General features: G+C 56.2%; 2 protein-coding genes across 4 annotated transcripts in view; both read left to right on the top strand.

Moving 5' to 3' along the window:
* Ccdc57 (coiled-coil domain containing 57) overlaps positions 1–4,559 on the top strand; it is a 111,599-nt gene extending 107,040 nt beyond the window's left edge. Inside the window, exon 19 of the mRNA XM_059272321.1 lies at positions 4,175–4,559. Coding sequence (XP_059128304.1) covers positions 4,175–4,383 — 209 coding nt within the window. The 3' untranslated portion in view covers positions 4,384–4,559. The remainder of the gene's footprint in view (positions 1–4,174) is intronic.
* Positions 4,560–7,093: 2,534 nt separating this feature from the next.
* Positions 7,094–25,689, top strand: Fasn (fatty acid synthase). 3 transcript variants are annotated; one of them, XM_059272318.1, is made up of 43 exons: positions 7,094–7,207; positions 8,444–8,579; positions 9,157–9,309; positions 10,304–10,477; positions 10,666–10,866; positions 11,486–11,608; positions 11,701–11,816; positions 11,904–12,038; positions 12,631–13,093; positions 13,201–13,388; positions 13,595–13,784; positions 14,285–14,379; positions 14,604–14,738; positions 14,816–15,019; positions 15,129–15,244; positions 15,427–15,599; positions 15,674–15,865; positions 15,935–16,015; positions 16,113–16,292; positions 16,441–16,620; positions 16,695–16,898; positions 17,106–17,392; positions 17,731–18,117; positions 18,202–18,366; positions 18,445–18,563; positions 18,656–18,810; positions 18,915–19,118; positions 19,308–19,458; positions 19,534–19,712; positions 19,793–19,912; positions 20,023–20,145; positions 20,226–20,449; positions 20,693–20,894; positions 21,018–21,169; positions 21,280–21,371; positions 21,536–21,687; positions 21,773–22,018; positions 22,288–22,476; positions 22,660–22,881; positions 22,965–23,185; positions 23,303–23,401; positions 23,577–23,828; positions 23,913–25,689. In XM_059272318.1, the coding sequence occupies exons 2-43, from the start codon at positions 8,453–8,455 to the stop codon at positions 24,048–24,050; spliced, it is 7,509 nt and encodes a 2,502-aa protein (XP_059128301.1). In that variant the 5' UTR covers positions 7,094–7,207; positions 8,444–8,452; the 3' UTR covers positions 24,051–25,689. The 3 variants fall into 3 exon arrangements, with proteins under 3 accessions (XP_059128301.1, XP_059128303.1, XP_059128302.1); XM_059272320.1 differs by having other exon boundaries at positions 7,129–7,203; XM_059272319.1 differs by having other exon boundaries at positions 7,159–7,279.
* The last annotated feature ends 591 nt before the right edge of the window (positions 25,690–26,280 follow it).

Below are 26,280 nucleotides of genomic sequence, written 5' to 3'. Positions count from 1 at the left end.
GCAAGCTGGGCACCCTGTGTCAGCGTGGCCAGCACAGCCTCTCCCCGTAAGGCCACACTGGTAGATGAGAGGAGCATTGCCTCATTCAGCTGTCCTGGGCCAGGAAAGCAGAAAACAGCTAAGGTACAGCACAGAGATGCCACAACCCTGAGGTGCCGCAGCGAGGTGAGATGCAGCTAGTGAGGCGCTTGCTACGCACAGTGTAGCCATCACTGAGGGCCTAACCATCCCTCACCAGTCTTGGCCTGCTCGACATAACCTAGGATGCTCAGGAGCCTGCCTGAAGTTCCAAGTTGGTAGGTAGACCCTGCAAAGGTCATTTTATCTAGAAGCCAGCCAAACGCAAGTTGGCCATCCCCAGAGAATATCTGATAGAGCTACACACCATCTGAACACACACAGGATTCCACATGGGGGGGGCGTAAGGGACAGTGAGGATCCTGAAGCAGGTGCAGAGCTTCCCAGACAATGTGAGACATCTGTTATGTTCTTGGGCCTCCCTTGCCCCTCTATCTCACTTTTCGCCTACACTATTGTGTCTTCCCAAGAATGCATCCAGAGGACAGTACAGCTCCTCCTGCAGCAGCCACCCTTGTCCTTAGCCGTCTCCCCGACCCCTGATGGAGACAGTTAGAATCAGGCGAGCACTTGTTGGGCACAGCCGCGCTCTGTATGTGCTCCTTATACAGGTGCTGTTGGCAGCACAGCAGGAGGCAGACCCAGTGTCCACACCTGGCAAAGGAACTTCAAGAGGGATGGTGGGGCCAGGGCTCCCTCTCTTGAACCCTGTGGCACTAACAGGTTCTTGCTCCTCTGCTGTTGCGTAGCTCAAGGGGACATGGTATCCAACAGTGCTGTGAATGGAGTCAAGCTGCTAGACATGCAGCTTTGGGTTCCCCAAGGTGATGGCGAGGAGTCAACATTTTGGGGTTGGTAGCATCTGACTACCCAAGGTTAGAGGCTCCTCTAGAAAAAGGCATGAGGCAGGGGGGTTGGTACAGGAATGGAAATGCTGAGCCATCAGAGCATGTGTGCATGAGAGCTGGGGAAGCAAGTTTGTGTTCACCGTGCAGCCAACTGAAGGCTTGGACTCCACCTTGGAGGTGGTAGGGAGCCTCAGAGAGTTTGAAGGGCCAGAAAGTGTAATACGACCTAATTGATAAACATGATGGAAAAAGGAGCTCATGTTGAACGCAAAAGGAAAGCTGAGGTGCACACAGGTCCCATGGGGACAGAAGAGGTCTCAGTGAAGGTTGGTTAACCCCTAAAGACAGGAGTGGCTGGAGCAGCCAAGCCTAAAATGAACTGGAAAGGTCTTGTCAGCTGTGCCCTGGACAACTTGGACTGAGTCCTGAGCTGCAGCGAGGGCCTAGGGCAAGCCCTCCCTAGCCCCAAGACAAGTTCTGGAGACCTGACTGAGTCCAGTCCTTTGAAAAGCCACATGAAGGCAGCCATAGAGCTGGCAGGTCACATGATATCCTGGAGCCAAGCAGCTGGGATAGTAGCTTTGAAGGTGGCTCCTGGGGCTAGGAATCTCAGTGGCAAGAGAGCTGAAGCTCAGAAAGTATTACCCCTTGGTAGTCAGACATTTTAGTGCCCCCAGTGCAGATAAGAGCCAAGTCCATCTCCACTCTAAACACAGTAGCTGTCCTCCCCAGACTCCAGGATCAAATGTTCAGTGAGGACATGCCATGGTGCTGCAGTAACGCCACACACGGATCCATAACGTTCCAACACCTCTCCCTCAATTAAGAGCCACAAGAACTAAAATATCTTACAGACAGAACTTTCCACAAGTGCTGGGCAGAGACAGATCAAACAAGAGGCTGATGTGCAGGGGACTTTGCCTGGCAATGTGCGAGACAGCTATACATCCAGAGTTCTCTTTCTGGTGCCTACTCAAACGCCCAGGTGAAAAAGTAGAATCCCAGGGAGGCAGAGTGGGTTTTACAGGCAAGTTACTGGTCAGCACAGGTGGAACCAAACCTATGGTCCCAGGGACTAGGGCCCCAGACAGGCTTGGCATACCCAGTGCCATGCCTTCCAGCTAGAGTAGCAGCCCCGAGGCCCAGGAGTTGGGCCAGGTACCTCCTCCCCTCCCACAGGAGGACTCTCAAAAGAAAGGCTACGGCAGAAACCAAAGGCCACAAAGCAGTCTCCTGTTCCTCCTCGAATCAGACCCTCCAGCTCTGGGTCTACCTAGCTCTTAGTGCCAGCTAGCAGCTATTTTGTCTGACACTGGCCTGACAACAGCTCCACTGTGACCACTGGTTAGACTGGGCTCCTTGGCCTCTGCCCCTGCCTGTTTCAGGTGGGCAGCAAGGGGATCTAGCATGAAGCCCTTCCTGTGATTCCTGCCCCTCCATGAGGCCTTCTGGGAGATTGAGAGGGAGAGGGGCCCCATCAAGTGACATGGTAGCTCGTGACTGGAAGAGAGATGGGGTGGGAACATCTGTGTAGAGAGGAGGGTAGTCTGGGTTTGGAGAACCAGATACAGCCAGCAGGAGTGCTTAGGATCCCAGAAGGCTCCTCAGTCAGGGAGCAGAGCCTGGTCCAGCAGGAGCTAGAACGGAAATGGCCCTAACTAGGTTGCTGGTTCTAGGTGTTTCAAAAAGTTTCCTCAAGCTGGGTGGTGGTGCACTCAAGAGGCAGAGGCAGGTGGATCTCTGTGAGTCTGAGCCAGCCTGGTCTACAGAGTGAGTTTCAGGACAGCCAAGGCTACACAAAGAAACCTTGCCTCAAAACAAACAAACAAAAAAGTTTCGTCAGAAAGCTGGACATAGTATGACCTACCTATAACTCTAGTCCTGACAAGGCTGAAGCAGGATTGATGTGAGTTTAAGGCCAGCCTGGGTTACAAAGCAAGACCCTAACTTTAAGAGACAGACCCAAAGAAAAAGACACGCACACCCCATAGCAAAACAGAAATGAATGCAGGATGGGAAGCAGAGTGGAAGGAGGCTCATCTGCCTATCACTTCCCTGGAGCCCATGCAAGTACTCAGCTCCATGCCCCACTGCACAGTGGAGTCAGCTGGGTACCATGTTGTGACTCTTACTCTACTCAATGCTCATTCAGGTCCATGTCAGGTCCATGGAAGTCACAGAGAGGTGGACTCATCAATGCTGGACAGACCATGCATATCACCTCCCAGCCTGCCTCATGCTCATAAAATGGCTGACTTAAGGTTGACAAGCAGTTGGGATTAGGTCTCCAAGCCACTAGATTCTGCTATAAAATGTGGAGTGCATGGTGTTGCATGCTTTTAATCCCTGCACTTGGGAGGCAGAGGCAGATGGATCCCCATTTCTAGTCCAGGAAGTTTATATATTGAGTTCCAGGTAAACCAGACCTACATAGTGAGATCCTGCCTAAAAAGAAAAAAGTATAAAAATGCAAAAACCCCAGCTCCAAGTAAACCAGAAGTTTCCTGTCTGCTGGGCCAGGCTGCCAGAGAGTGAAGATGGGTCTTTAGGGAGGTGAAATAATGCCTTACAAAAGAAATGCATTTTTAGTGTCAAAGACTCAAAAGACAGAAAAGCTTAAAAGATACAGATGGTTACCTACAAAGGCTAGATGTGGCTTGCCCATTAAGTCTGGATTCTAGCAGCAGCAAGAAAATGATCACCCATACCATGGCTCAAGTGGACACTGGCAGGTGTTCAACCTTGTGGCTGTGTGCAGTGCAGCTCCCAGGCCCTTGTCCTGTCTCTGTCAGGAATGCTAAGTGGTTGGAAGTGTTCAGGAACACCACCAATATACTCAGGCCCTGAGGACAAGACAACTGACTCTCCCTGGGGACTCTCAATGGGGTGGTCTGGCATGAATGGGAGGTGGGGCCACCCGCCCCCATCCCCTTAGGAAATGGTCACAGCAGGTCAGGATGTTTTTGTTTTGTTTCTGTGTGCTGGGGGAGAGGCAGGCCCAGGATCAGACTATATGGAGCCCATGCCCACAAAGACCTCTTGCACTGCACCCCAGTCAGGACCCAACACAACTGCTGCCATTAGCTAGGGCTAGGTCATTATGGGAGGCCTGCTGGCCTGTATGGGCTCCTGCAAAGGAAAACAGAAAAGTCCTCAAGGTTGTTGATGGTGGCATGACCAGCTCTGGGTACACCCGCCCTCCTCTTCCTGTGCTCCTAACCTACACTTTTTCTGCTTTTCGCCTGTAGAGTGCCTAGCACCTCCAGGAGCCAGCTGTCTCCAAAAGGTTAATCAGAGCCCTGTCACCATGCAGAGCAACTTTGCTGTCAAAGGGCTAAGGATGGAAGCTCAGCCGAAAGCCACACACCCCAGACCCAGCAAGTCTCACCCAGCTAAACCTACAAACTGCCGACAGCAGCGGCACCCTAGGATCCGCAACTACAACCTCAAGGACTAAGTCCCAGCCTTCTGCCGGGGACCCAAGAGGGCCTCCACCTTGGTGCTTGGGGCCTGTGCTGGTACAAGTTGGGTGTGAGTGTACACATGGCATACAGGTGGGCTGTGAGCACAGGGCAGGCTCCCAAATGATGACCTTCCTGATGCCACCAACCCATTAAAACCCTCCTCCATCTGCTTGGCCTGCAAAGTTGTCTATCTTGTCCTACTTGCCACTTGCCCACATCACTACTTACAGCTACTGTTCACTGACCGTGTCACTGACAGTGTCCTCTAGAACCTGGGGGGGGTGGGAATAGTGGCCACCTGCAAAGCAAGTATGTCCCCAAAGAACATTGTGTGAGAGGTCCTCCCAGGAGTATGTGCCTGGCTGAGGCCCCATCACTCTCAAGTACCACAGGAACATAGCCATATGCACTTCTGAAGACCTCATCATGAGACCTGCCTTGACACTGGTCAAGTCAAGCGCATGATGGCTTGTCTTGATTTAAAATGTCTTAGGGCCTGGTGCATGACCATTTCCTGCCCACAGCACACCTAAGGATGGCTGTGGCCTTGGCCTTGCTATCCTCCAAGCCAGACACACAGAGGGCTGTGGGGGTGAAGGCAGCTCCCAGTCTAGTCATGTGACTTGCAGCTTCATTTTGCACTTGTGTAAAATACTGACAGTGATTACTGGCTGGCTCATGTGTGTGTAGGTAAGACAAACACCACAGGAAAGCCCACACTCAGTAATGTGGTCTTGGGTGCCAGTTGAGAATCGCAGGCCTAGGTAACAGAGATCTGCAGATCACTCTTGTGTGTTTGTAGTAGGGTTCTCTCCAGGTGCATCTGCAGAGAGCATGGGATGTCTTTACAATAAGCCAGCTAGGTTGATGGCCCCCTGGGTGCACCGTACTTCCAGGACCAGCAGGGGCAATGGCAGGTCATCCTGATGTGGCTTTTCCACAGACCACATGCACTTTCTTTGTTGGTTAGGCCACATGTATGTGAGATGTAGCTCTGCAACTTCCATGGGTGAAAAGGAGAGCAGAGATGTCTGCTCTGACCTTAGCAGATTCTGCATTCAGCCTGCTATCCTGGGTTACAACCTCTCCACTTGAGTCCCTAGTAGGTGCAGAGAGCAGACTCCTGCTGACCACTGATGGCTGACCAGCAGCATGGCCAGTAAGAAGCAAACGTAGCATATTTGAAAGCACCAGGAGGTGGGGTTGGGCAGTTCTGGCTGGCACAGGCACAAGCCTTTTGAACTCTGCTAGGGCTGGCCCTGAACCTAAAGACACCCACAGTGAACACCAAAGTGAAGACCCTTGAATAGGGACAGTGCAGGTATGGGGCCTGGGTCCTTCGCCCTCCACCTCTGTAGAATACACATCACAGCAAAAGATGCCAACAAGGTATGGAATGGTCCTTAAAGACTCGGGGCAGTAGTGGGAGAATTTGGGGGCAAGCGTGTGGGCAGAAAGCACCTGCCAGCTGTAGGCTGACCTTCAGGGTCCTGCTTAGCCCCCTTCCACAGACAGCCTGGGTGGACAATCAAGTTGGGGAAGCTAGAAGCCAGGGTTGACAAGCAAGGCTGAGGCTCTGGCACCTTTTTGCATCTAGGTGTTTTGAAGCACCAAGCTATAGAGAGGCAGTCAAGGACTACTCAATCCACCCCCCCCCCAAAAAAAAGGCCACTGCCCCATAAGGAGGTGTCTCTTTGGCGGGCTAGGCCTAAAGGGGAAGGACAGGAGGGAAGGGAGCAACCTCTCTGGGCATTCAAGCGGGCCCTTGTGCAGTTTGTCGGTGGGTTTTGTCATCTCCCGCCCCCAATTTCGACGACCTTTTCAAAAGAGGAATTTAAAGGGAGGGAGAGGGTCCCGGAAACTAGGATCTCAGGGCAGCGCGCAGCAGCTCCTTTGTTCCCACCATGCGGGGGAGGGGTGGTATCCCGCTCGCCAGATGGCCGCGCCTGGACCGTGAGCGGACTCCGGAGACCGCGGCATGCGCGTGTCAGTGTTCCTGATCCTGCTCACTGTTCCCGTCCCTGCCCGCATCCTGGTCTCCAAGGCGGCCACAGAGAGGGTGTCCGAGAAAACTGAGCCACGATGACCGGTAGTAACCCCGCCGGAGGCGCCCTCCGCCAGGGTCAACGACCGCGCTTGCGCGGGGGCCCGCGAAGCGCCTAGCCGCTGTTGCCGGCCCATCACCCTATTGCCTAGCAACGCCCACCCGCACGCCTCCATTGGGCCGTCGCGAACAGCTTCGGTACCCAATTGGTCTCGATGTGGAGCAGACCACGCCCCTCAGCTCCGCGCGCGCTACGATCACGGCGTGGAGTCGCGGCTACACGGGCCTGTGCCCCCGCGTGGCCCTGGTGTCTTCAGTGCAGTCCCCAGTGTGACCAAGCACGCCCGTCCCACACTGCGCGCGCACAGTGCACACCTGGCCCGGCCGCGGGGGTGGGGTGGGGAGGGCAGAGATGAGGACGTCGGGATGGGCTCCGCATGGCCTGCGCGAGGCCGGGGGCGGGGTCGGAAGCGGGCGGGGGCTGCGCGCTCCTTTTGCTCCAGCGCGCGCCCGCGCAGGGTCCCGGCTGGGGGCGGCGCGCGCGGGCATCACCCCACCGGCGGCGGCGCGCCGGGTCCCGGGGCGCAGCCCCGACGCTCATTGGCCTGGGCGGCGCAGCCAAGCTGTCAGCCCATGTGGCGTGGCCGCGCGGGGATGGCCGCGGTTTAAATAGCGCCGGCGCGGCCTAGAGGGAGCCAGAGAGACGGCAGCGGCGTCCCATCTAGTTCTCCTGTCGCGCTCCGCGCTTGTCGTCTGCCTCCAGAGCCCAGTAGGTACGCGGCTACGTTCCCGGGTCCGGGACGGCAGGCCGGTGTCGGGGTGCCGTGGATCCGGTGGGAGGACAGGTGGGCGCCGATCCTCAGCATTCTTGCGCTCACAAAAGCGCCGCAGCTCCCCTCCGACGGCCAACCACCCGGCTGCGTGGTGCGGTCCGGCCGAGAGGGGCGCGGGAGGGATGTGCGGAGGGCCAGCGCGGCGGGCCGCTGTCACGTGGGCGCCGCGCCAGCCCCGGTGCAGGAGGCTGGGCGCCGCGTGGATGGGGCCGGGGCCTTCGCTTGCGCTGGGAGGCTTTGGCAGGGCGCAAGAGGCCGCGGCGGTGGTACGCCGGCGCCAGCTTGCAGAGGCCAGATGCGGGTCTGGGTGTGCACGAGGCCCCAGGGGCCTCAGCGGAAGTTCCTGGACCATCCAGGCCTCGCCGGCGGGGTGGCGCGGAAGCCTCCACGTTGGACCTACGGATGCAAGGCCTGGACTGCCCTGGGCAAGGGCCTTAGGGACCCGAGGACCTAATGCAGACTCTCTGCTGCCTCGGCCAGGTTATATGGTGTTCGGCCAAGTGGCGAGAGGCTTTGACTGTCCCTGCTCCGCACCTAGCGGGGATAGTGCTCCAGGTTGGATCTTGCTGGAGGGCTCCATTGGCAGGGGCTGTGTTTGCCTCAGCCCTGCCAGACCTGGGCACTCAATAGTAGTCGGGCCTGTTCCCTCTCTTACCAAGCCTGGTGTCTTTGCTGGCCCTGAGCAGCACCCGGTCTCCACCCCTACCTTGAGAGGGAAGCGCCGGCTTCCCGGTGGCTTGAGGTGAGAGCGTGGTTTCAAGTACTCCAGACCCGGCTTCTTGGAAGCTCCAAGTGTATTTTCAAGTTCCTGATTTGGCCAGCTTGAGATGGAGTACCCAGTAGGCACCTGGAGGTCATATGGTCCCAGGTAGCTCCAGCGAGGCCTGGTAGGGTCAGGCCAGGTCAAGTCGGTATCCTGGACAAAAGGAAGGGATCAAAACCTTAGAAGTAGCTATCAGTGCTAAGAGACCTGAGCACCGGCTCATCTAGTGATTAAAAGGTTGAGTCCTCCTCGTTTCCACTGGGGGCTTTCCCAGCCCTTGCTCTCAGAGAGTCAGGGCACTCAGGTACTACCTGTGGATCACAGCCCATCTTAACCAACTGAGCAATGGTGACTATGTGGTGGCTGTAGCTGGGAATGACTGTGTGGGGCCCACCATGCTACCTTCCCCACAGAGAAGAGCCATGGAGGAGGTGGTGATAGCTGGCATGTCGGGGAAGTTGCCCGAGTCAGAGAACCTGCAGGAGTTCTGGGCCAACCTCATTGGTGGTGTGGACATGGTGACAGACGATGACAGGCGGTGGAAGGCCGGTGAGTGCCCCCTGAGGATCAGGCAGCAGAACAGATTGAGAGTCAATGGCAAAGACCCTTCCTGGAGGCAGTGTCTGTTGAGATTCCTGTATAGCTGTGAGGTTGAGAACCAGTCAGAAGCAAAAAAGGACAGGTGACTTGCTTGGGTCCTGCATGGAGGACACCAAAGCTGGGCAAGAGAAGGGGACTGGGCCCTTCTGAAAGTCCTGTCTGCAGCCTGTGCCCCGAGCTGGCAGACGGTGTCTCAGATGCTGATTTGACTTTCACACCCAATGGGCTCGAGGCCCTAAAATAGAGCCACAGAGCGGCTCTACCTGATGGACAAGTGTGAGTCAGCATCGTAAGGCTGGCCTGTCCAGCCTCATATCAGGCAGAGGGTCTCCCATCGGGTTGGAGGTAGCAGGGGGTAGTCACCAACCTCATCTGTGGCAGGTTTTGCTTTGGGCCACACACATGTGGGTGTTTTGGGACCCCTCATTAACAGTGAGGTTGAGTCACCAATCACTTCTTTCAGGGAGCCTTCCCCAAGAAGAGGGCTCCTTGGCTCCCTGGCTTCAGAGGCTGTGATGTTCCACAGGGCTCTATGGGCTGCCCAAGCGGTCTGGAAAGCTGAAGGACCTGTCCAAGTTCGACGCCTCCTTCTTTGGGGTCCACCCCAAGCAGGCTCACACAATGGACCCCCAGCTCCGGCTGCTGTTGGAAGTCAGCTATGAGGCTATTGTGGACGGAGGTGGGTCACTGGGGTGTTCCTGCCCTTTTTAGAAATGCTGTAATGAGGGCTGGGGAATGTATGTAGTTCAGTGGTAGAGCACTTGTCCAGTGTGCACAAGAACCTGGGTTTTGTCCCCAGCGCTCTAAAAGGAAAAGGAAATGCAACAACAATAGTATCTTCTTGGCTTTGAGATATCAAGAGCTCAGAGGAAAGCATGGCATAGGCCCCTGGCCATGTCCCCAACCCTGATCTAGGTCCAGTGGCTCAGGAGGCGGGGCCCTGGGTGGTCACAGTTTCACAACTGCACACTAGTAGTGTCCCAGGCGCGCCCTGTCACCCCAGTTTCCTCACTCCCTGACGTCTGGCTGGTCTCGAGCTGAGGGCGGGGCTTACAGCAGGTAGTTCTGCAGGGGCTCAGCCTCTAGCTTTGGAAATAGCCCTGTCCAACTGGCTGTCTCTGATTCTGGATTCTGCCGCTTGGGACATGGACATGTTCCTTCCCAGGGATAGAAGGCCCCACAGTGGGAAGCCATTGTGGGTTGGTGTCTGGGCTTGGTGGGGAAAGTGAGCTTCAGGTTGGTAGGTGCTAACTAGCCCTACATTTGATGTGTAACCACCCTGGCAGCCTCCATGGTGAAAATGGAGGTCCCCACCTTGGGCCTGTCTGGCTGCCCATGCCCTATCAAAGGCTGGGCACAGCTCCCTAGGGGTTACCCACTGTCCTCTGCTTTCCCAGCTTGGACACTTGGCCTTTGTCTCCCTGTATCTCCTTATCTCAGCCTGTCCTAGGGCAGACTGCCCTTGGCACTAGAGAACTCATTGGCTAGTAGGCTCTTGGGACCCACCAGTGACACCAGAGGCCAAAGGAGTTGCCTTTAGACAATGCTGTCCTCTGTCCTTCCTGTGGTTGCAGCCTGACCCAGACCTTAGGGGCCCACTGTTCCCCCTGATTGCACCCCTCTCACCCAAGCCTATGTGGCCAAGAACTGAGCCTTACTGCTGCCCCTGGCAGGCATCAACCCAGCCTCACTCCGAGGAACCAACACTGGTGTCTGGGTGGGTGTGAGTGGTTCCGAGGCATCAGAGGCCCTGAGCAGAGACCCTGAGACACTCCTGGGCTATAGCATGGTGGGCTGCCAGCGTGCGATGATGGCCAACCGGCTCTCCTTCTTCTTCGACTTCAAAGGTTGGTTTTCCTCCCAGCCTAGGTAGGTGGACAGCCCAGCCCCGGCATAGGCCTAACCTGCATGTGTCCATCCACCTGGGCAATCCTTTGGGGCTCAGACTTCCTTGTTGCTGGGGAAAGCAGAGTGGATGCTCAAGGCCAGTGTCTGCCCTGGGGCACCCACCCCTACTTTATGCCCTTGCTCACAGGGCCCAGCATTGCCCTGGACACAGCCTGCTCCTCCAGCCTACTGGCACTACAGAACGCCTATCAGGCCATCCGCAGTGGGGAATGCCCCGCTGCCCTTGTGGGTGGCATCAACGTGCTGCTGAAGCCCAACACCTCTGTGCAGTTCATGAAGCTGGGCATGCTCAGCCCAGAGGGCACCTGCAGGTCCTTTGATGACTCAGGTGAGGTTGGCATGGGTGGGATCCTTAGGCTCTACTTTGCAGGGTTCCAGACTATACACAGAGTATGGCATCTTGGCTCCTGCTGAGGTGTGTGGAGTGCAAGTGTATATGCACACACACAAATACACAACCTCCCCCCCCCACACATACACAACGTACACACACACACACATACACAACCTCCCCACACACACATACACACACAACCTACACACACACACATACACACACAACCTACACACACACATACACAACCTCCCCCCACACACACATACATACACAACCTCCCCCCACACACATACACACATACACAACCTCCCCACACACACATACACAACCTACACACACACACACACACACACACGTACACAACCCCACACACACATACACACATACACAACCTACACACACACACATACACACATACACAACCTACACACACACACATACACACATACACAACCTCCCTACACACATATACAACCTACACACACACATACACAACCTACACACACACATACACAACCTACACACACACATACACAACCACCCCCCACACACATACACACATACACCCCATTATCCCAGAGCACCTGGCTGAGGTGTTGGTCCGCCCTAGGAAATGGATATTGTCGCGCTGAGGCTGTGGTGGCAGTTCTGCTGACGAAGAAGTCCCTGGCCCGGCGGGTCTATGCCACTATACTGAATGCTGGCACCAACACAGATGGCTGCAAGGAACAAGGTGGGCACAGAGGGAAAAGAGCATGGGTCACAAGAAATGGGGAGGTGGAGTATTCAAGGCTTGATACCACACCAGTACCCCATCTACCCTAGGCGTGACATTCCCCTCTGGAGAAGCCCAGGAACAACTCATCCACTCTCTGTATCAGCCAGCTGGTCTGGCCCCTGAGTCCCTTGAGTACATTGAAGCCCATGGCACGGGCACCAAGGTGAAAGCCCTTTCTGGCCCATACCTGACTCCTGCCCTCACTAGATAGATTCCTGGCTACAGCCTTAACTTACTCTGTTCCCCGCAGGTGGGTGACCCCCAGGAGCTGAACAGCATCGTGCGAGCCCTGTGTGCCTCCCGCCAGGGTCCTTTGTTAATTGGATCAACCAAATCCAACATGGGACACCCTGAGCCTGCCTCGGGGCTTGCGGCTCTGACTAAGGTGAGCAGGCTGGGCTCTCTGAGTCAGAAGTCTGTTACTTGGATAGTGTGTACTGACCACCACTTGACCCACCTTGGGGCTCCTGCCTGCCTACTAACGACCCATGGCTGAGATGGCAGGGAGGATGAGACTACCCTCAGGGCACATGCCCTGTGGTGTGGTCAATGTGCTGAGTTGTGTAGCTTCTGGCCAAAGGAAAGACTTGGCTGCGAAAAGGATGGGTAGAGTTCTGAGGAAGTATCTAGGTGGCCAGGTTCAGCGAAGTGCCTTGTTCTGTGATGGGAAAGGAAGGGTGAGCCAGCATCTGCTCTGGCGTCCCCTTTCCTGCTGGGTGACCCTGCACACCTACCTGTTTCTGCATTGGAAGGCATGTATGGTTGTCTGGAAGACCCATCTCTGGGCTTCTGTGCCTGCCTGGGGAGGGGGGTTGTGTTCAGGCCTGCAGCCCCTCAACTTGGTGATACAGAAAACCAGTGAGGGCACAAGGCCAGAGAGGACAAGGGTCTTTGTGCCCAATACCACAGCACATGGGCCCTAGGTAGACACACTTGGCTGGGGTCCGCTGCCCACTAACCATGTGTTCTGGCTGCAGGTGCTGCTGTCCCTGGAGCATGGGGTTTGGGCCCCCAACCTGCATTTCCACAACCCCAACCCTGAAATCCCAGCCCTTCTTGATGGCCGGCTGCAGGTGGTAGACAGGCCCCTGCCTGTTCGTGGTGGCAATGTGGGCATCAACTCTTTTGGCTTTGGAGGTGCCAACGTTCACATCATCCTCCAGCCGAACACACAGCAGGCCCCTGCACCTGCCCCACATGCTGCCCTTCCCCATTTACTGCACGCTAGTGGACGGACTGTAGAGGCAGTGCAGGGCCTGTTGGAACAGGGCCACCAGCACAGCCAGGACTTGGCCTTTGTGAGCATGCTCAATGACATTGCAGCTACTCCTACAGCAGCCATGCCCTTCAGGGGTTATACTGTGCTGGGTGTTGAGGGAGATGTCCAGGAAGTGCAACAAGTCCCTGCCAGCAAGCGCCCCCTCTGGTTCATCTGCTCAGGTGAGCCTGCCACTTGCTTCTGGCTCTCAAAGGGGGGTGGGTCCCCTTTCTTGAGGGCAATGCTGGTAGGTGGCCATGCTGTGGCCCTGATAAGCTTTCTGGGACAGGGATGGGCACACAGTGGCGCGGAATGGGGCTGAGCCTCATGCGCCTGGACAGCTTCCGTGAATCTATTCTGCGCTCTGATGAGGCTGTGAAACCTTTGGGAGTAAAAGTGTCAGACCTGCTGCTGAGCACAGATGAAAGCACCTTTGATGATATCGTGCATGCCTTTGTGAGCCTCACTGCCATCCAGGTAAGTCACCAGCTAAGTCACGCTCAGAAGCAAGGAACTATATATACTCCCCAGGATCACACAGTCCTGGCCCTGTCCAGTGTGCAGGCACCCAACATGTACCCTTCCCAGGAGGCCTGGTATGCTGGGTGTGCACCTTACTGTTAGGGATCATCAGCCTAGTGGTCCAGGGGCTATGTGACATGACCTATGTCTCCAATCCCCAGATTGCCCTCATAGACCTGCTGACCTCTGTGGGACTGAAACCTGATGGCATCATTGGGCACTCTCTGGGAGAGGTTGCCTGTGGCTATGCCGATGGCTGTCTCTCCCAGAGTGAGGCTGTGCTTGCAGCCTACTGGAGAGGCCAGTGCATCAAGGAGGCCCGCCTCCCACCCGGGTCCATGGCAGCTGTTGGTAGGTATCCTCCCAGGACCCCAACCTCATTAGGCACCAGGATCTTCTTGGAAGGGTTTTCTGTTCGGGGTCCTTCAAAACAGTCAGCTGCCTTCTTGGTGGGAGAAGTGGGGATACAAGGGGAGAGGTCACTCTGCTCAGTTCTGTTGAGCCTATAGGCCTGAGCAAGGTATGAAAACACCACACACATGAGATGAGGGTCAAGGAGCTGCGAAGAGCTACTTATTGACCCTGGGTGTTCATTGCCCAGCCCTTCCATTACTTATCCCTGACACCCCTGAGGTGTCATTTCTGAAGTGAGACCTGGCTCCCTTCTTACACTAACTCCATAATGACACCTCCTCTTGAGATCAGACGCGGCCCTGGGAAGGCCAGTTCTGAGGCTGTCATTGTGTCATTCCACCAACACCCTTGGCCCAAAGTGGTGCTCAGGGCAGAATCCTCCTTGGTCCAGCAGGATGGGCGGGGACCTGCTCTGAGGCTAGCCACTCTGATTGCAGGTTTGTCCTGGGAGGAATGTAAACAGCGCTGCCCCTCTGGTGTAGTGCCTGCCTGCCACAACTCTGAGGACACTGTGACCATCTCTGGACCTCAGGTGGGCCCTGCAACCATAGAAGGACTTATGTCCCTTGCTCTTTGCCCTGGCCCTACGTGGGAGGCAAGCCCTCCTCAGTCTGTCTACCAAGTTCTGAAGGGCCCAGCTGGTGAACTACACTTGTCCCAGGCCCTCTGCGTGAGGCCTAAGCTGGGTGGACTGACTGTACCTGACAAGGGAGAGCAAGTTCAAGCCCGTCTGACCACTAGCCTTGATGCCTGCAGGCTGCAGTGAGTGAGTTTGTGGAGCAGCTGAAGCAAGAGGGTGTGTTTGCCAAGGAGGTGAGGACGGGTGGCCTTGCCTTCCACTCCTACTTCATGGAAGGCATTGCCCCCATGCTGCTGCAGGCCCTTAAGAAGGTAAGTACCTGGCTGGATACATAGACCCGAGGGTGTGGTAACTTCACTTCACTTGCTAACCAAGCTCCTGTGTGCAGGTGATCCGGGAACCACGGCCACGCTCAGCTCGCTGGCTCAGCACCTCCATTCCTGAGGCCCAGTGGCAGAGCAGCCTGGCCCGCACATCTTCTGCTGAGTACAATGTCAACAACTTGGTGAGCCCCGTGCTCTTCCAGGAAGCACTGTGGCATGTCCCTGAGCATGCCGTGCTGCTGGAGATTGCACCCCATGCACTATTGCAGGTGAGCACCTGGTCTGCCTGGGAAAGGGGCACAGCAGCCTGCCAGTCAGTGGAGAAGATGACTATGGCATGGAAGAGATCAAAGCCTAGCCCTTCTTTGCCATGCATAGGCTGTCTTGAAGCGGGGTGTGAAGTCTAGCTGCACCATCATCCCCTTGATGAAGAGGGACCATAAAGATAACTTGGAGTTCTTCCTCACCAACCTTGGCAAGGTGCATCTCACAGGGTAGGTCCCCCTCCTTCCTGCTGCTCCCATGGGGGCCCACACCACCCTCCATGAGAAGGGCTGCTGTTGGCCTAGCTCAGCTCTGGTCCTCAGCTTGGCTGTCTTGGGGTCTTGAAACAAACGGAGCAACAGGTGTTTCAGACCTCAGGGCCAGGCATGTCACTCAGCCCCCTTTTCTCCAGCATTGACGTCAACCCTAATGCCTTGTTCCCACCTGTGGAGTTCCCGGCACCCCGAGGGACTCCCCTCATCTCCCCTCACATAAAGTGGGACCATAGTCAGACCTGGGATGTCCCAGCTGCTGAAGACTTCCCCAATGGTTCCAGTTCCTCCTCTGCTACAGTCTACAACATCGGTGAGCAGGACCTCGTGGTGGGTAGGTTCCTTCCCAGGTATGTGGGCCAGTGCTGAGGTCTCTGTTCCTTACAGATGCCAGTCCTGAGTCTCCTGACCACTACCTGGTAGACCACTGCATTGATGGCCGGGTCCTCTTCCCTGGCACTGGCTACCTGTGCCTGGTGTGGAGGACACTGGCTCGCAGCCTGGGCCTGTCCCTAGAAGAGACTCCTGTGGTGTTTGAGGATGTAATCCTTCATCAGGCCACCATACTCCCCAGGACAGGTAAGAGGCATCTTCAGTAGGGGCTGCTGGGATTGTTGGTGCCTCTGCTCTGACCTTCCTTCTCTGCAGGGACTGTGCCTCTGGAGGTGCGGCTGCTAGAGGCCTCCCGTGCCTTTGAAGTGTCTGAGAATGGCAACCTGATAGTGAGTGGTGAGTGGGACCTGGCTGGGCCTGTGGGGCTGGGGACCCCAGCTCCTAGCCTGCCCTGCCCCATGCTCAGGTCCCCCTGCTGCCCTGTCTCCTACAGGGAAAGTGTACCAGTGGGAAGACCCTGACTCCAAGCTATTCGACCCCCAAGAAGATCTGAACACCCCTGAGTCTGCACCGGTCTCCCGCTTGACCCGGGCAGAAGTGTACAAGGAGTTGCGGCTGCGTGGATACGATTATGGCCCTCACTTCCAGGGCATCTTTGAGGCCAGCCTTGAAGGTGGGCAAGAGCATCTGGAGTCAGCATGATTACCAGGAGCCATTTCTCACTGGGCCATCTCCTGCTGGGAGGCAGGGTAGACAGGGAGGAAGTAGAGGCTCCTGGAGCAGATGAGATCTGGAGTCCTGACCCAGCTCCTCTGCTGCAGGCAAACACGGCAAGCTGCTCTGGAAAGACAATTGGGTGACCTTCCTGGACACAATGCTGCAGATGTCCATTCTGGGTGTCAGCCAGCAGAGTCTGCGGCTGCCTACCCGTGTGACATCCATCCACATCGACCCTGCAACCCACCTACAGAAGGTGTACACGCTGGAGGGGGAGAATCAAGGTAGCTCTGGCCCTAGCTCTGTTCACCTGTGTCCTGGCTGGGTGTTGCCTACACTGACCAGTGTGTCTCCGTAGTGGCTGATGTGACAACAAGCCTCTGTCTGGGCAGCACGGTGTCTGGTGGTGTCCACATCTCAGGACTGCACACAACAGCGGCCCCACGGCGGCAGCAAGAACAGCTGGTTCCCACCCTGGAAAAATTCATTTTCACGCCCCACGTGGAGGCTGAGTGCCTGTCTGAGAGCCCTGCCCTACAGAGAGAGCTGCAGCTGTGCAAGGGTAAGGCAGCCCCTCTCCCTGAGGAACCCAGACTAGAGCCTACCTTCAGTGGGCTTACACTGTGGCTAGGCGGCAGCATTCTGTTGTGTCCTCCCTTCATCCGGCTGCTGTCCCTCTAGCTGTTGTCTTGTCCTATGGACAAGCTGGGGAATGGGTCTTGGAAGTTGGCTGGAGGCCTTGGAGAACATAGGCCTTTCTCCCTCCCAGATCTGGCACAGGCTCTGCAGACCAAGGCCGCCCAGCACGGGCTGAAGCTGACTGTGCCTGGGCCAGAGGACCCTCCGCAGCACGCACTGCCTCGGCTGTTGGCTGCTGCTTGCCAGCTGCAGCTCAATGGGAACCTGCAGCTGGAGTTAGGCGAGGCACTGGCCCAAGAAAGAGTCCTGCTGCCAGAAGACCCTCTGATCAGTGGCCTCCTTAATGCCCAGGCGCTCAAGGCCTGCGTAGACACAGCCCTGGAGAACTTGCCCACCCTCAAGATGAAAGTGGTGGAGGTGGGTGCTGGGAAGGTAGATGAGCTGTACATATGCATGGAGCCGGGCAATCTCAGACCGAACTCAAGAGCAGGCAGTCGTGATGCAGCAGATCTCTGGGGTCTCTCTGCTTTTGTTGTTCCACCTTAAAGACTGTGGGAAATTCACCCCTCCCAGCCCAGGGGATGAGATACCAGAAGGAAGACTTCTGGGAAAGAATCCTGGATGCCTTGGGTTCCAAGTTGGGACATTGTAGACGGACTTGGAGGGTAGAAAGAACAGCCCAGAGATGCTTATCCAGCCCCCAGGTTTTTGCTGCTTCCTAGAGGCAGCAGATCTAAGATGTTCCCCTACCCCAGGTGCTGGCTGGACAAGGTCACTTGTATTCCCGTATCCCGCCACTGCTGAACACCCAGCCTATGCTACAGCTGGAATATACAGCCACTGACCAGCACCCGCAGGCACTGAAGGATGTCCAGGCCAAGCTGCAGCAGTATGACATTGCTCAGGGCCAGTGGAACCCTGAGGATCCTGCGCCCAGCAGCCTGGGTGCACTTGACCTCCTGGTGTGCAACTGTGCAGTGACCACTCTGAGCGACCCAGCCTTGGCCCTGAGCAACATGGTAGCTGCCCTCAAGGAAGGTGGTTTCCTGCTGATGCACACAGTGCTCAAAGGTCATTCCCTTGGGGAGACCTTGGCCTGTCTCCCCTCTGCGGTGCAGCCTGGGCTCAGCTTCCTAAGCCAGGTACTGCTGCTGGGCATGCAGGGCAGGTGAGGGCTGAGTATGGCCCCGCCAGCTCAGCACTTATACAAGACCTCATACACATAGGAAGAGTGGGAGAGCCTGTTCTCAAGGAAGGGGCTGCACCTGGTGGGCCTGAAGAAGTCCTTCTATGGTACTGCGCTCTTCCTGTGCCGCCGAGCCATGCTGCAGGACAACCCCATCTTCCTACCTGTGGAAGATGCCAGCTTCCAGTGGGTGGACTCTCTGAAGGTCAGGCCTTGGGACTGGGTACCTTTCCTTGCCCTGGCATGGGACCCTCCTAGAGGCTGACCCTTCTTTGTCCTGCAGAGCATTCTGGCCACATCTTCCTCCCAGCCTGTGTGGCTAACAGCCATGGATTGCCCTACCTCAGGTGTTGTAGGCTTGGTGAACTGTCTCCGCAAAGAGCCTGGTGGACACCGGATTCGGTAGGAGAGACCCTGAGAGGCACCTACGCTCCCTCGATCCCTTGCTCCCTCGATCCCACCCACCTTTGGTGTCCTTCCTTTTTGTCCCACAGGTGCATCCTGCTGTCCAACCTCAGCAGCACATCTCATGTCCCTAAGTTGGACCCTGGCTCTTCAGAGCTACAGAAGGTGCTGGAGAATGACCTGGTGATGAACGTGTACCGCGATGGGGCCTGGGGTGCCTTCCGCCACTTCCTGTTAGAGCAGGGTGAGTCCATTGCTGCTCCACACTTGCCAGGCCGAGGAGGAGTTGGGGGGTCAGAGAGCCTGGCCAGGTAGGCTCTGTGGCATCTTTGTTTCCTTTTGCCTTAGACAAGCCTGAGGAGCAGACAGCACATGCCTTCGTAAATGTCCTCACCCGGGGGGACCTTGCCTCTATCCGCTGGGTCTGCTCCCCCCTGAAACACGCCCAGCTCACCAGCCCAGGGACACAGCTCTGCACTGTCTACTATGCCTCACTCAACTTCCGAGACATCATGCTAGCCACGGGCAAGCTGTCCCCCGATGCCATCCCAGGTGCCAGCCAGGATGGGGTCTTGGTGTGACTGGGTGGCTGGGAGTCAGGAAAGTGTATGTGCAAACCGTCCTGGGGAAGAGAGGTGTTCCCCGACACCAGGGCCTACACTTGTACCCTGTACCCTCAACAACCTGTCTTAAAGATGGAACTCTTAGTGCTAAATGAGCCTCCCTTCTGTCTACCTACAGGAAAATGGGCCAGCCGGGACTGCATGCTGGGCATGGAATTCTCAGGCCGTGATAGGTGCGGCCGGCGTGTGATGGGGCTCGTGCCCGCAGAAGGCCTGGCCACCTCAGTCCTGTTGTCGCCAGACTTCCTCTGGGAAGTACCCTCCAGCTGGTGAGTGGGCTGGCTGCAGTTGGGGGATAACGTGACCTTAGTTGGTGGCCAGACTGATTCTGTGCTGTCCCTCAGGACCCTGGAGGAGGCAGCCTCTGTGCCTGTCGTCTACACCACTGCCTACTACTCCCTAGTGGTACGTGGGCGGGTGAAGCCTGGAGAGACAGTGCTCGTCCACTCGGGCTCAGGTGGTGTGGGCCAGGCAGCTATTTCCATTGCCCTCAGTCTGGGCTGCCGAGTCTTCACCACTGTGGGTAAGGTCCCTGCCCCTCCCAAGCCCTCAGACCTTCTTGAGCTCCGTGGCATAAGCTCACTAGGGCCCCTCCCCTGACAGGCTCAGCTGAGAAGCGAGCATACCTCCAGGCCAGGTTCCCCCAGCTTGACGGCACGAGCTTTGCCAACTCACGAGACACATCATTTGAGCAGCATGTGTTACTACATACAGGTGGCAGAGGTAAGTACCCACCCGGGCCGTTGCCTGAGGGTGGTTCATGCAGTCAGTCTAGCCCTCTCCCTGAGGAATGGACGATCCCGCATGACCAAGAGGACCTGTTGCCACCACAGGGGTCGACCTGGTCCTCAACTCCCTGGCAGAAGAGAAGCTACAGGCCAGTGTGCGGTGCCTGGCTCAGCACGGTCGCTTCCTAGAGATTGGCAAATTTGATCTTTCTAACAACCACCCCCTGGGTTAGTAGTCCTGGGGGCAGGAGTGGGGGCCGGTGCGGGGGTCTGGGGTCTCCACCAGTGAACATGACTCTCCCGTTCAGGCATGGCTATCTTCTTGAAGAACGTCACTTTCCATGGCATCCTACTGGACGCACTCTTTGAGGAGGCCAACGACAGCTGGCGGGAGGTCGCAGCCCTGCTGCAGGCTGGCATCCGGGATGGGGTCGTGAAGCCCCTGAGGTGCACGGTGTTTCCTAAGGCCCAGGTGGAAGACGCCTTCCGCTACATGGCCCAGGGGAAACACATTGGCAAAGTCCTTGTCCAGGTAAGGTGAGGCCCTTGGGTGCGTGCCCTGGCTTTGGCTTGCAGAGTTTGTTTTCTCTAATTACATTCACTTATGTGGTATGTGCATGCCACGGCACGTGTGTGGAGGCTAAAGGACAACTTGTAGGAGTTGGCTCTCTCCCGCGTGTGTCTCGGGGATCAAACTCGGGTCATGCGGCTGGATAGAAGCACCGCCAGCTGCTCAGCCATCTCGATGGTCCTTGCCACTCTTGTTTATCTGCAGGTGCGTGAGGAGGAGCCAGAGGCTGTGCTGCCGGGGGCTCAGCCCACCCTGATTTCCGCTGTCTCCAAGACCTTCTGCCCGGCCCACAAGAGTTACATCATCACTGGTGGCCTAGGTGGCTTTGGCCTGGAGCTGGCCCGGTGGCTCGTGCTTCGGGGAGCCCAGAGGCTTGTGCTGACTTCCCGGTCTGGAATCCGCACAGGTAAGCAAGTAGGGGTACCCGGGGCAGCTGGTGATGCCGGCTTCCCTTTGGTGGAAGGTGTCCTGGGAGGGGCTGTAGGCACTCCCCTCTCCTCGTGCAGCCCCACAGCCCTGTGTCCCACAGGCTACCAAGCCAAGCAGGTTCGAGAGTGGAGGCGCCAGGGTGTACACGTGCTGGTGTCAACAAGCAATGCCAGCTCACTGGAGGGGGCTCGTGCTCTCGTCACCGAAGCCACAAAGCTTGGGCCTGTTGGAGGTGTCTTCAACCTGGCCATGGTGAGAAAGGCATCCTGGGCTCCAGATACCTCCAAAGCCTGAGACCCAGGGTAGCTGCTAAATGGGGTAGAACCCCAGAGCTTCAGCAGCACTAAAACCCTTTCTCCCAGGTCTTGAGAGACGCTATGCTAGAGAACCAGACGCCAGAGCTCTTCCAGGATGTCAACAAGCCCAAATACAATGGTACCCTGAACCTCGACAGGTGGGCAGTACTTCCATTTAGCATATATATTTATATGATCCCACCTGTATTTGGTCCATGCTGGACCTGGGAGTCTGGGGGAGGCAAGGCTGTGCCACCTGTGGCCTTCTCTGGACTGCCCTGGAGAGGTTTTGGGCCTGATAAAGTGACATGAACACCCACAGGGCAACCCGGGAAGCCTGCCCTGAGCTGGACTACTTTGTGGCTTTCTCATCTGTAAGCTGTGGGCGTGGTAATGCTGGCCAAACCAACTACGGCTTCGCCAACTCTGCCATGGAGCGTATATGTGAGCAGCGCCAGCATGATGGCCTCCCAGGTGGGCCTCCTCTGCCCAGCCCCTCTCTGCTTGTGGCTTCACACACTCACCAAAGCACCTGACCCACTGCCTCCCTTGCTCACAGGCCTTGCCGTGCAGTGGGGTGCCATTGGTGATGTGGGCATTGTCCTGGAAGCGATGGGCACCAATGACACGGTCATCGGTGGCACACTGCCGCAGCGTATCACCTCTTGCATGGAGGTGCTGGACCTCTTCCTGAATCAGCCTCATGCGGTCCTGAGTAGTTTTGTGCTGGCTGAGAAGAAAGCTGTGGCCCATGGTGATGGTGGAGCCCAGAGGGATCTGGTGAAGGCCGTAGCACACATCCTAGGTGAGCCAACTTCAGGGACCTTCCTAGCTCTCTGAGCCGTAGTTTTCCCATCTATAGAGGCAGAGGACAGGGTTACATGGTCTGAGTGCTGTCCTGGGTGATGGGCAGTGATGCGGGGAGCTGTGCCTATAGTGATGGTTGTTTGGAGAGATAAATGGACCTGTCCTGGGCTCAGCACTCTCAGCCTGTACCTGGTTCCTATGTCTAGGTTGTCCCCCACATCCCCTTCTAAATAATGACCCTTTGGTCTAAGTAATCCCCTTTGGCAGGCATCCGAGACCTGGCAGTTATTAACCTGGACAGCTCGCTGGCGGACCTCGGCCTGGACTCGCTCATGGGTGTGGAAGTACGCCAGATCCTGGAACATGAACATGATCTGGTGCTGCCCATGCGTGAGGTGCGGCAGCTCACACTTCGGAAGCTACAGGAACTGTCCTCCAAGGCTGGCTCAGCTAGTGGTGCGTACCAGGCAGCAGGCTGTGAGAGGGTCCTGGTGTGTCTCATCAGCATCCAGTACTGGAGGCAGCAGCACTGTCCTTACCAAGGGCACTTGGGACCAATGCCTAGTACACAGATGCACATCCTCACAAGTGCACCAGAGTCCACGTGCCAAGGCTAGCCTCTATCCTCTGTCATTACAGAGATGACAGCCTCCAAGAATGACACAGCCCTGAAGCAGACCCAGCTGAACCTGAGCATCCTGCTGGTGAACCCAGAGGGCCCTACCCTAACACGACTCAACTCAGTGCAGAACTCTGAGCGGCCTCTGTTCCTGGTGCATCCCATTGAAGGCTCCACCACTGTGTTCCACAGCCTGGCTGCCAAGCTCAGTGTGCCCACCTACGGTCTGCAGTGCACCCAAGGTACTGTGCACATGCTGGAGCAGTGCTTGCTGCCTTGGGCCTCCGTTTCTCACTAATTGCTGAGCCCTCTGCTGTCATTACAGCGGCACCTCTGGACAGCATTCCGAACCTGGCCGCCTACTACATTGACTGCATCAAGCAGGTGCAGCCGGAGGGGCCCTACCGAGTGGCTGGGTACTCCTTTGGGGCCTGTGTGGCCTTCGAGATGTGCTCTCAGCTGCAGGCCCAGCAGGGCCCAGCCCCCACCCACAACAGCCTCTTCTTGTTTGACGGCTCACACACCTACGTACTGGCCTACACCCAGGTAAGAGCTGGGCCAACTGGTCCTGAGTGCTGCCTCCTGTGTCTTGGATTTGAACACGCTTCAGGGAGGGTCCTGTCACTTCAGTGCCTGCTGCAGCAATCTCTCTTCCCCTGGCAGAGCTATCGGGCAAAGATGACCCCAGGCTGTGAGGCCGAGGCTGAGGCTGAGGCCATATGCTTCTTCATAAAGCAGTTCACTGATGCAGAGCACAACAAGGTGGGCCAGGAGACACCCCAGAGTGGGCAGGAAAGGCGAGGTTGGAGCTGAGAATTGGGGTCTGTGCACCTTTGACATGGACCAGGGAGATTGGGGTGCTTTAGAACCCCATCTCCCCAGTGGAAGGCGAGGTAGTCTGTGGCCCCACCCCCATGCTCAGACCTCTTCCCTGTAGGTGCTAGAGGCCCTGCTACCACTGAAAAGCCTGGAGGACCGGGTGACTGCTGCTGTGGACCTCATCACCAAAAGCCACCAAGACCTGGACCGCCGTGAACTGAGCTTTGCTGCCCAGTCCTTCTACCACAAGCTGCGAGCAGCTGATCAGTATAAACCCAAGGCCAAGTACCATGGCAACGTGACACTGTTGCGTGCCAAGACAGGTGGTACTTATGGTGAGGACCTGGGTGCTGATTACAACCTCTCTCAGGTGAGTGGGGCAGGTGAGGCAAGTGTGCTTGCCACGGGTGTGATGGCTGATGGTGGTCACAGAGTGAGATGTGCATATTTGCAGGTGTGCGACGGGAAGGTGTCTGTGCACATCATTGAGGGTGACCACCGTACGCTGCTGGAAGGCAGTGGCCTGGAGTCTATCATCAACATCATCCACAGCTCCCTGGCTGAACCTCGCGTGAGTGTACGGGAGGGCTAGACCTGCCTACCATGAAGCCACGCTCCACACCCGCCACCAGAGATGCTCCAACCCCCACACCTAAATGCAGGAACTGGGGAGGGTCCTGCTGGTGGGACCCCTGCTCCTAGTGGCCCAGCACCATCCCCTCCCTTGGTGGCTGCTAGAAACAGGACCATCACATGTGTCCCAGCCACCTAGTGGGGTTCCCAGAGCCACTGACTTGGAGACACCCTGGTCTGTGAAGAGTCAGTGGAGGCCAGCAGGAGCCAAACTGAGCCTTTTCTGCCACGTGGCTTTCGCCACATGGTTGTTTCTCCTTAAATTCTCATATTTATTGCATTGCTGGGAAAGACCCCCAGGGCTCATTCTAGAACCCCTTAAAATGGCAGAAGCCATGTGGGGCAAATTCCTGGGAAAGTTTCCAGACCCACCATACACAGGCTGCTGGCTGGAGCCCCTTTTTATCCTGGCCCTGGCCCTGCCCACTGCAGGGCAGGGTATGGAGAGGGCTGGTTCCCGGGGAATGAGGACCCCAGCAGACACTGTAGCCCATGCCCTTGGTCCCCAGCACCCCCGGCTGCACCCATGATGCAGGGCCAACCTGACCCTGCGGACCGCACCGGGCACTGACTGTATTTGTTTTCCAAGAAAAGATTGAAATTGCTGCTTGGGTTTTGAATTTGCTGCAGCTGTCAGTGTGAAGAACCATGTCTGGACTGATTTTTACACCAGCCTGGTAAAAATGCTGCTCTTGATGCTGTGCCCTTCCCACAATTAAACCGCATGCGAGCGCTGGCCTCTGTTCAGTCTCTGTCCAGTCCCTGACCTGGGTTTCAGGTTCTAGCACCATCTGGGGATTCCTCTACAGTGAAGAGTAAGAGTGTAAGCACGTACTGATGAGTGTTTCAGCATATGCAGCTGGCTAGAGACCTGAACACTGTGGTATGAGCAGAATTTGTCCACCTTCAAGTTGCTCTAAGGGCATCGGCTTAGTTGGTGCCAGGCACTCTAGAGGGAAGCTTGAGCAGGACCTGGCTAGTGCTGCAACTCCCTGGAAGCAGGTGACGTGGCCAGAACAGGGGCCTAACACACAGGGGTAAAGAGTAAAGTGGGTCTCTGAGGTCCCCAAGGAAAGCAGGCACAGCCTAAAGGGCCCACAGGGCAGCCAGCCTGTATACATGGGCTTGGGTAAGCCATGGTGGGTCAAGGGCCAGGATTAAAGGAGGTCCCCAAGCCTGAGTGAGTGTCCAGGAGACTGTCAGGAAGCAGCGATACTCTTGTCAATGGGTGGCGGCAGACGGAGCTGCACCCTGGCCAATCTAGAGAACCTTCAATAGGGCCCAAATAGGGTGCTCATAAGGATCTATCCCAGTCAGAGTAGTTAGACCAAGACTGACAAGCATCTGGTTAGCTCTAGTCCCACCTAGAAAATTCTTTAAAAGCTCTTTGTTGTCATGGCATGCACCTTCTTAGGAAGGACCTGCCCCATCTCTAGTGTCTGGGTTACCCAGCTGAAGTCTAGTGACAAAAAGGAATGGATTTATAAACTAGCCTGGAGAGGCCTGACTCCCTCACACTGCTTTGTGATCCTCAGGGGCTCACGTGATGGTATATAAGTCCATTTTGTGACCAGCAATAAAATCCTGAGACTCCTTAAGACCACTCTGCTCCTTGCTCTTTCTGATTATCTCCCATGTGATTTAAGCAGTTGTTGAATCTGGTGATACTGCTCAGTGGGTAGAGTCTTGTTAAGTGACCTGAGTTTGATACCTGGAACCCACATAAAAGTGGAAAAAACAGTTGTTCTCTGACCACACACGTGTTGAGTGGAACAATACTAAAATAAATGAAAAAAAAAAACAAAACAAAATAAAAACAGCAGTTGCTGTTCACAGGCATCTTGAGAGGATGCTGGTGTAGCAGGGAATTTAACATCTGGCTCATGGACATGATACTAGTGTGTCCTGCTGTCGATCAGAAATAGTCATCTTCAGCCTCTGCTGTAGTGGCGTAAATTTACCTTGTGTACTTGAGCAGCAAAAATGACTAGCAAAAAGGGGCTGGAGAAGTGGTTCCACAGTTAAGAGCACTGGCTGCTCTTGCAGAGAACTCATGTCAGCTCACAGCCATTGGTGAGGTTCCAAGGGACCTGACGCCCTCTGCAGGAACCACACACACAGTACATAGACATACATACAAGCAAAAGGTTCACGTACATAAAACTAAAAGAACAAACAAAAGTCCCAAG

Source organism: Peromyscus eremicus, chromosome 8a (genome assembly GCF_949786415.1).
Source record: "Peromyscus eremicus chromosome 8a, PerEre_H2_v1, whole genome shotgun sequence".
Taxonomy (NCBI): domain Eukaryota; kingdom Metazoa; phylum Chordata; class Mammalia; order Rodentia; family Cricetidae; genus Peromyscus; species Peromyscus eremicus.
The sequence above is the reverse complement of the archived record's forward strand: the minus strand, read 5'-3'. Positions and strand labels throughout refer to the sequence as shown.

What these genes read in the sequence shown, in the direction of transcription:
- Fasn (XM_059272318.1), top strand. Translation starts at nt 8,453, where the DNA reads ATGGAGGAGGTGGTGATAGCTGGCATGTCGGGGAAGTTGCCCGAGTCA. An exon ending in GTCCCCCGATGCCATCCCAG is followed by an intron (nt 19,119 to 19,307) that starts GTGCCAGCCAGG and finishes GTCTACCTACAG; the next exon opens with GAAAATGGGCCAGCCGGGAC. An exon ending in GGCCGTAGCACACATCCTAG is followed by an intron (nt 22,019 to 22,287) that starts GTGAGCCAACTT and finishes CCCCTTTGGCAG; the next exon opens with GCATCCGAGACCTGGCAGTT.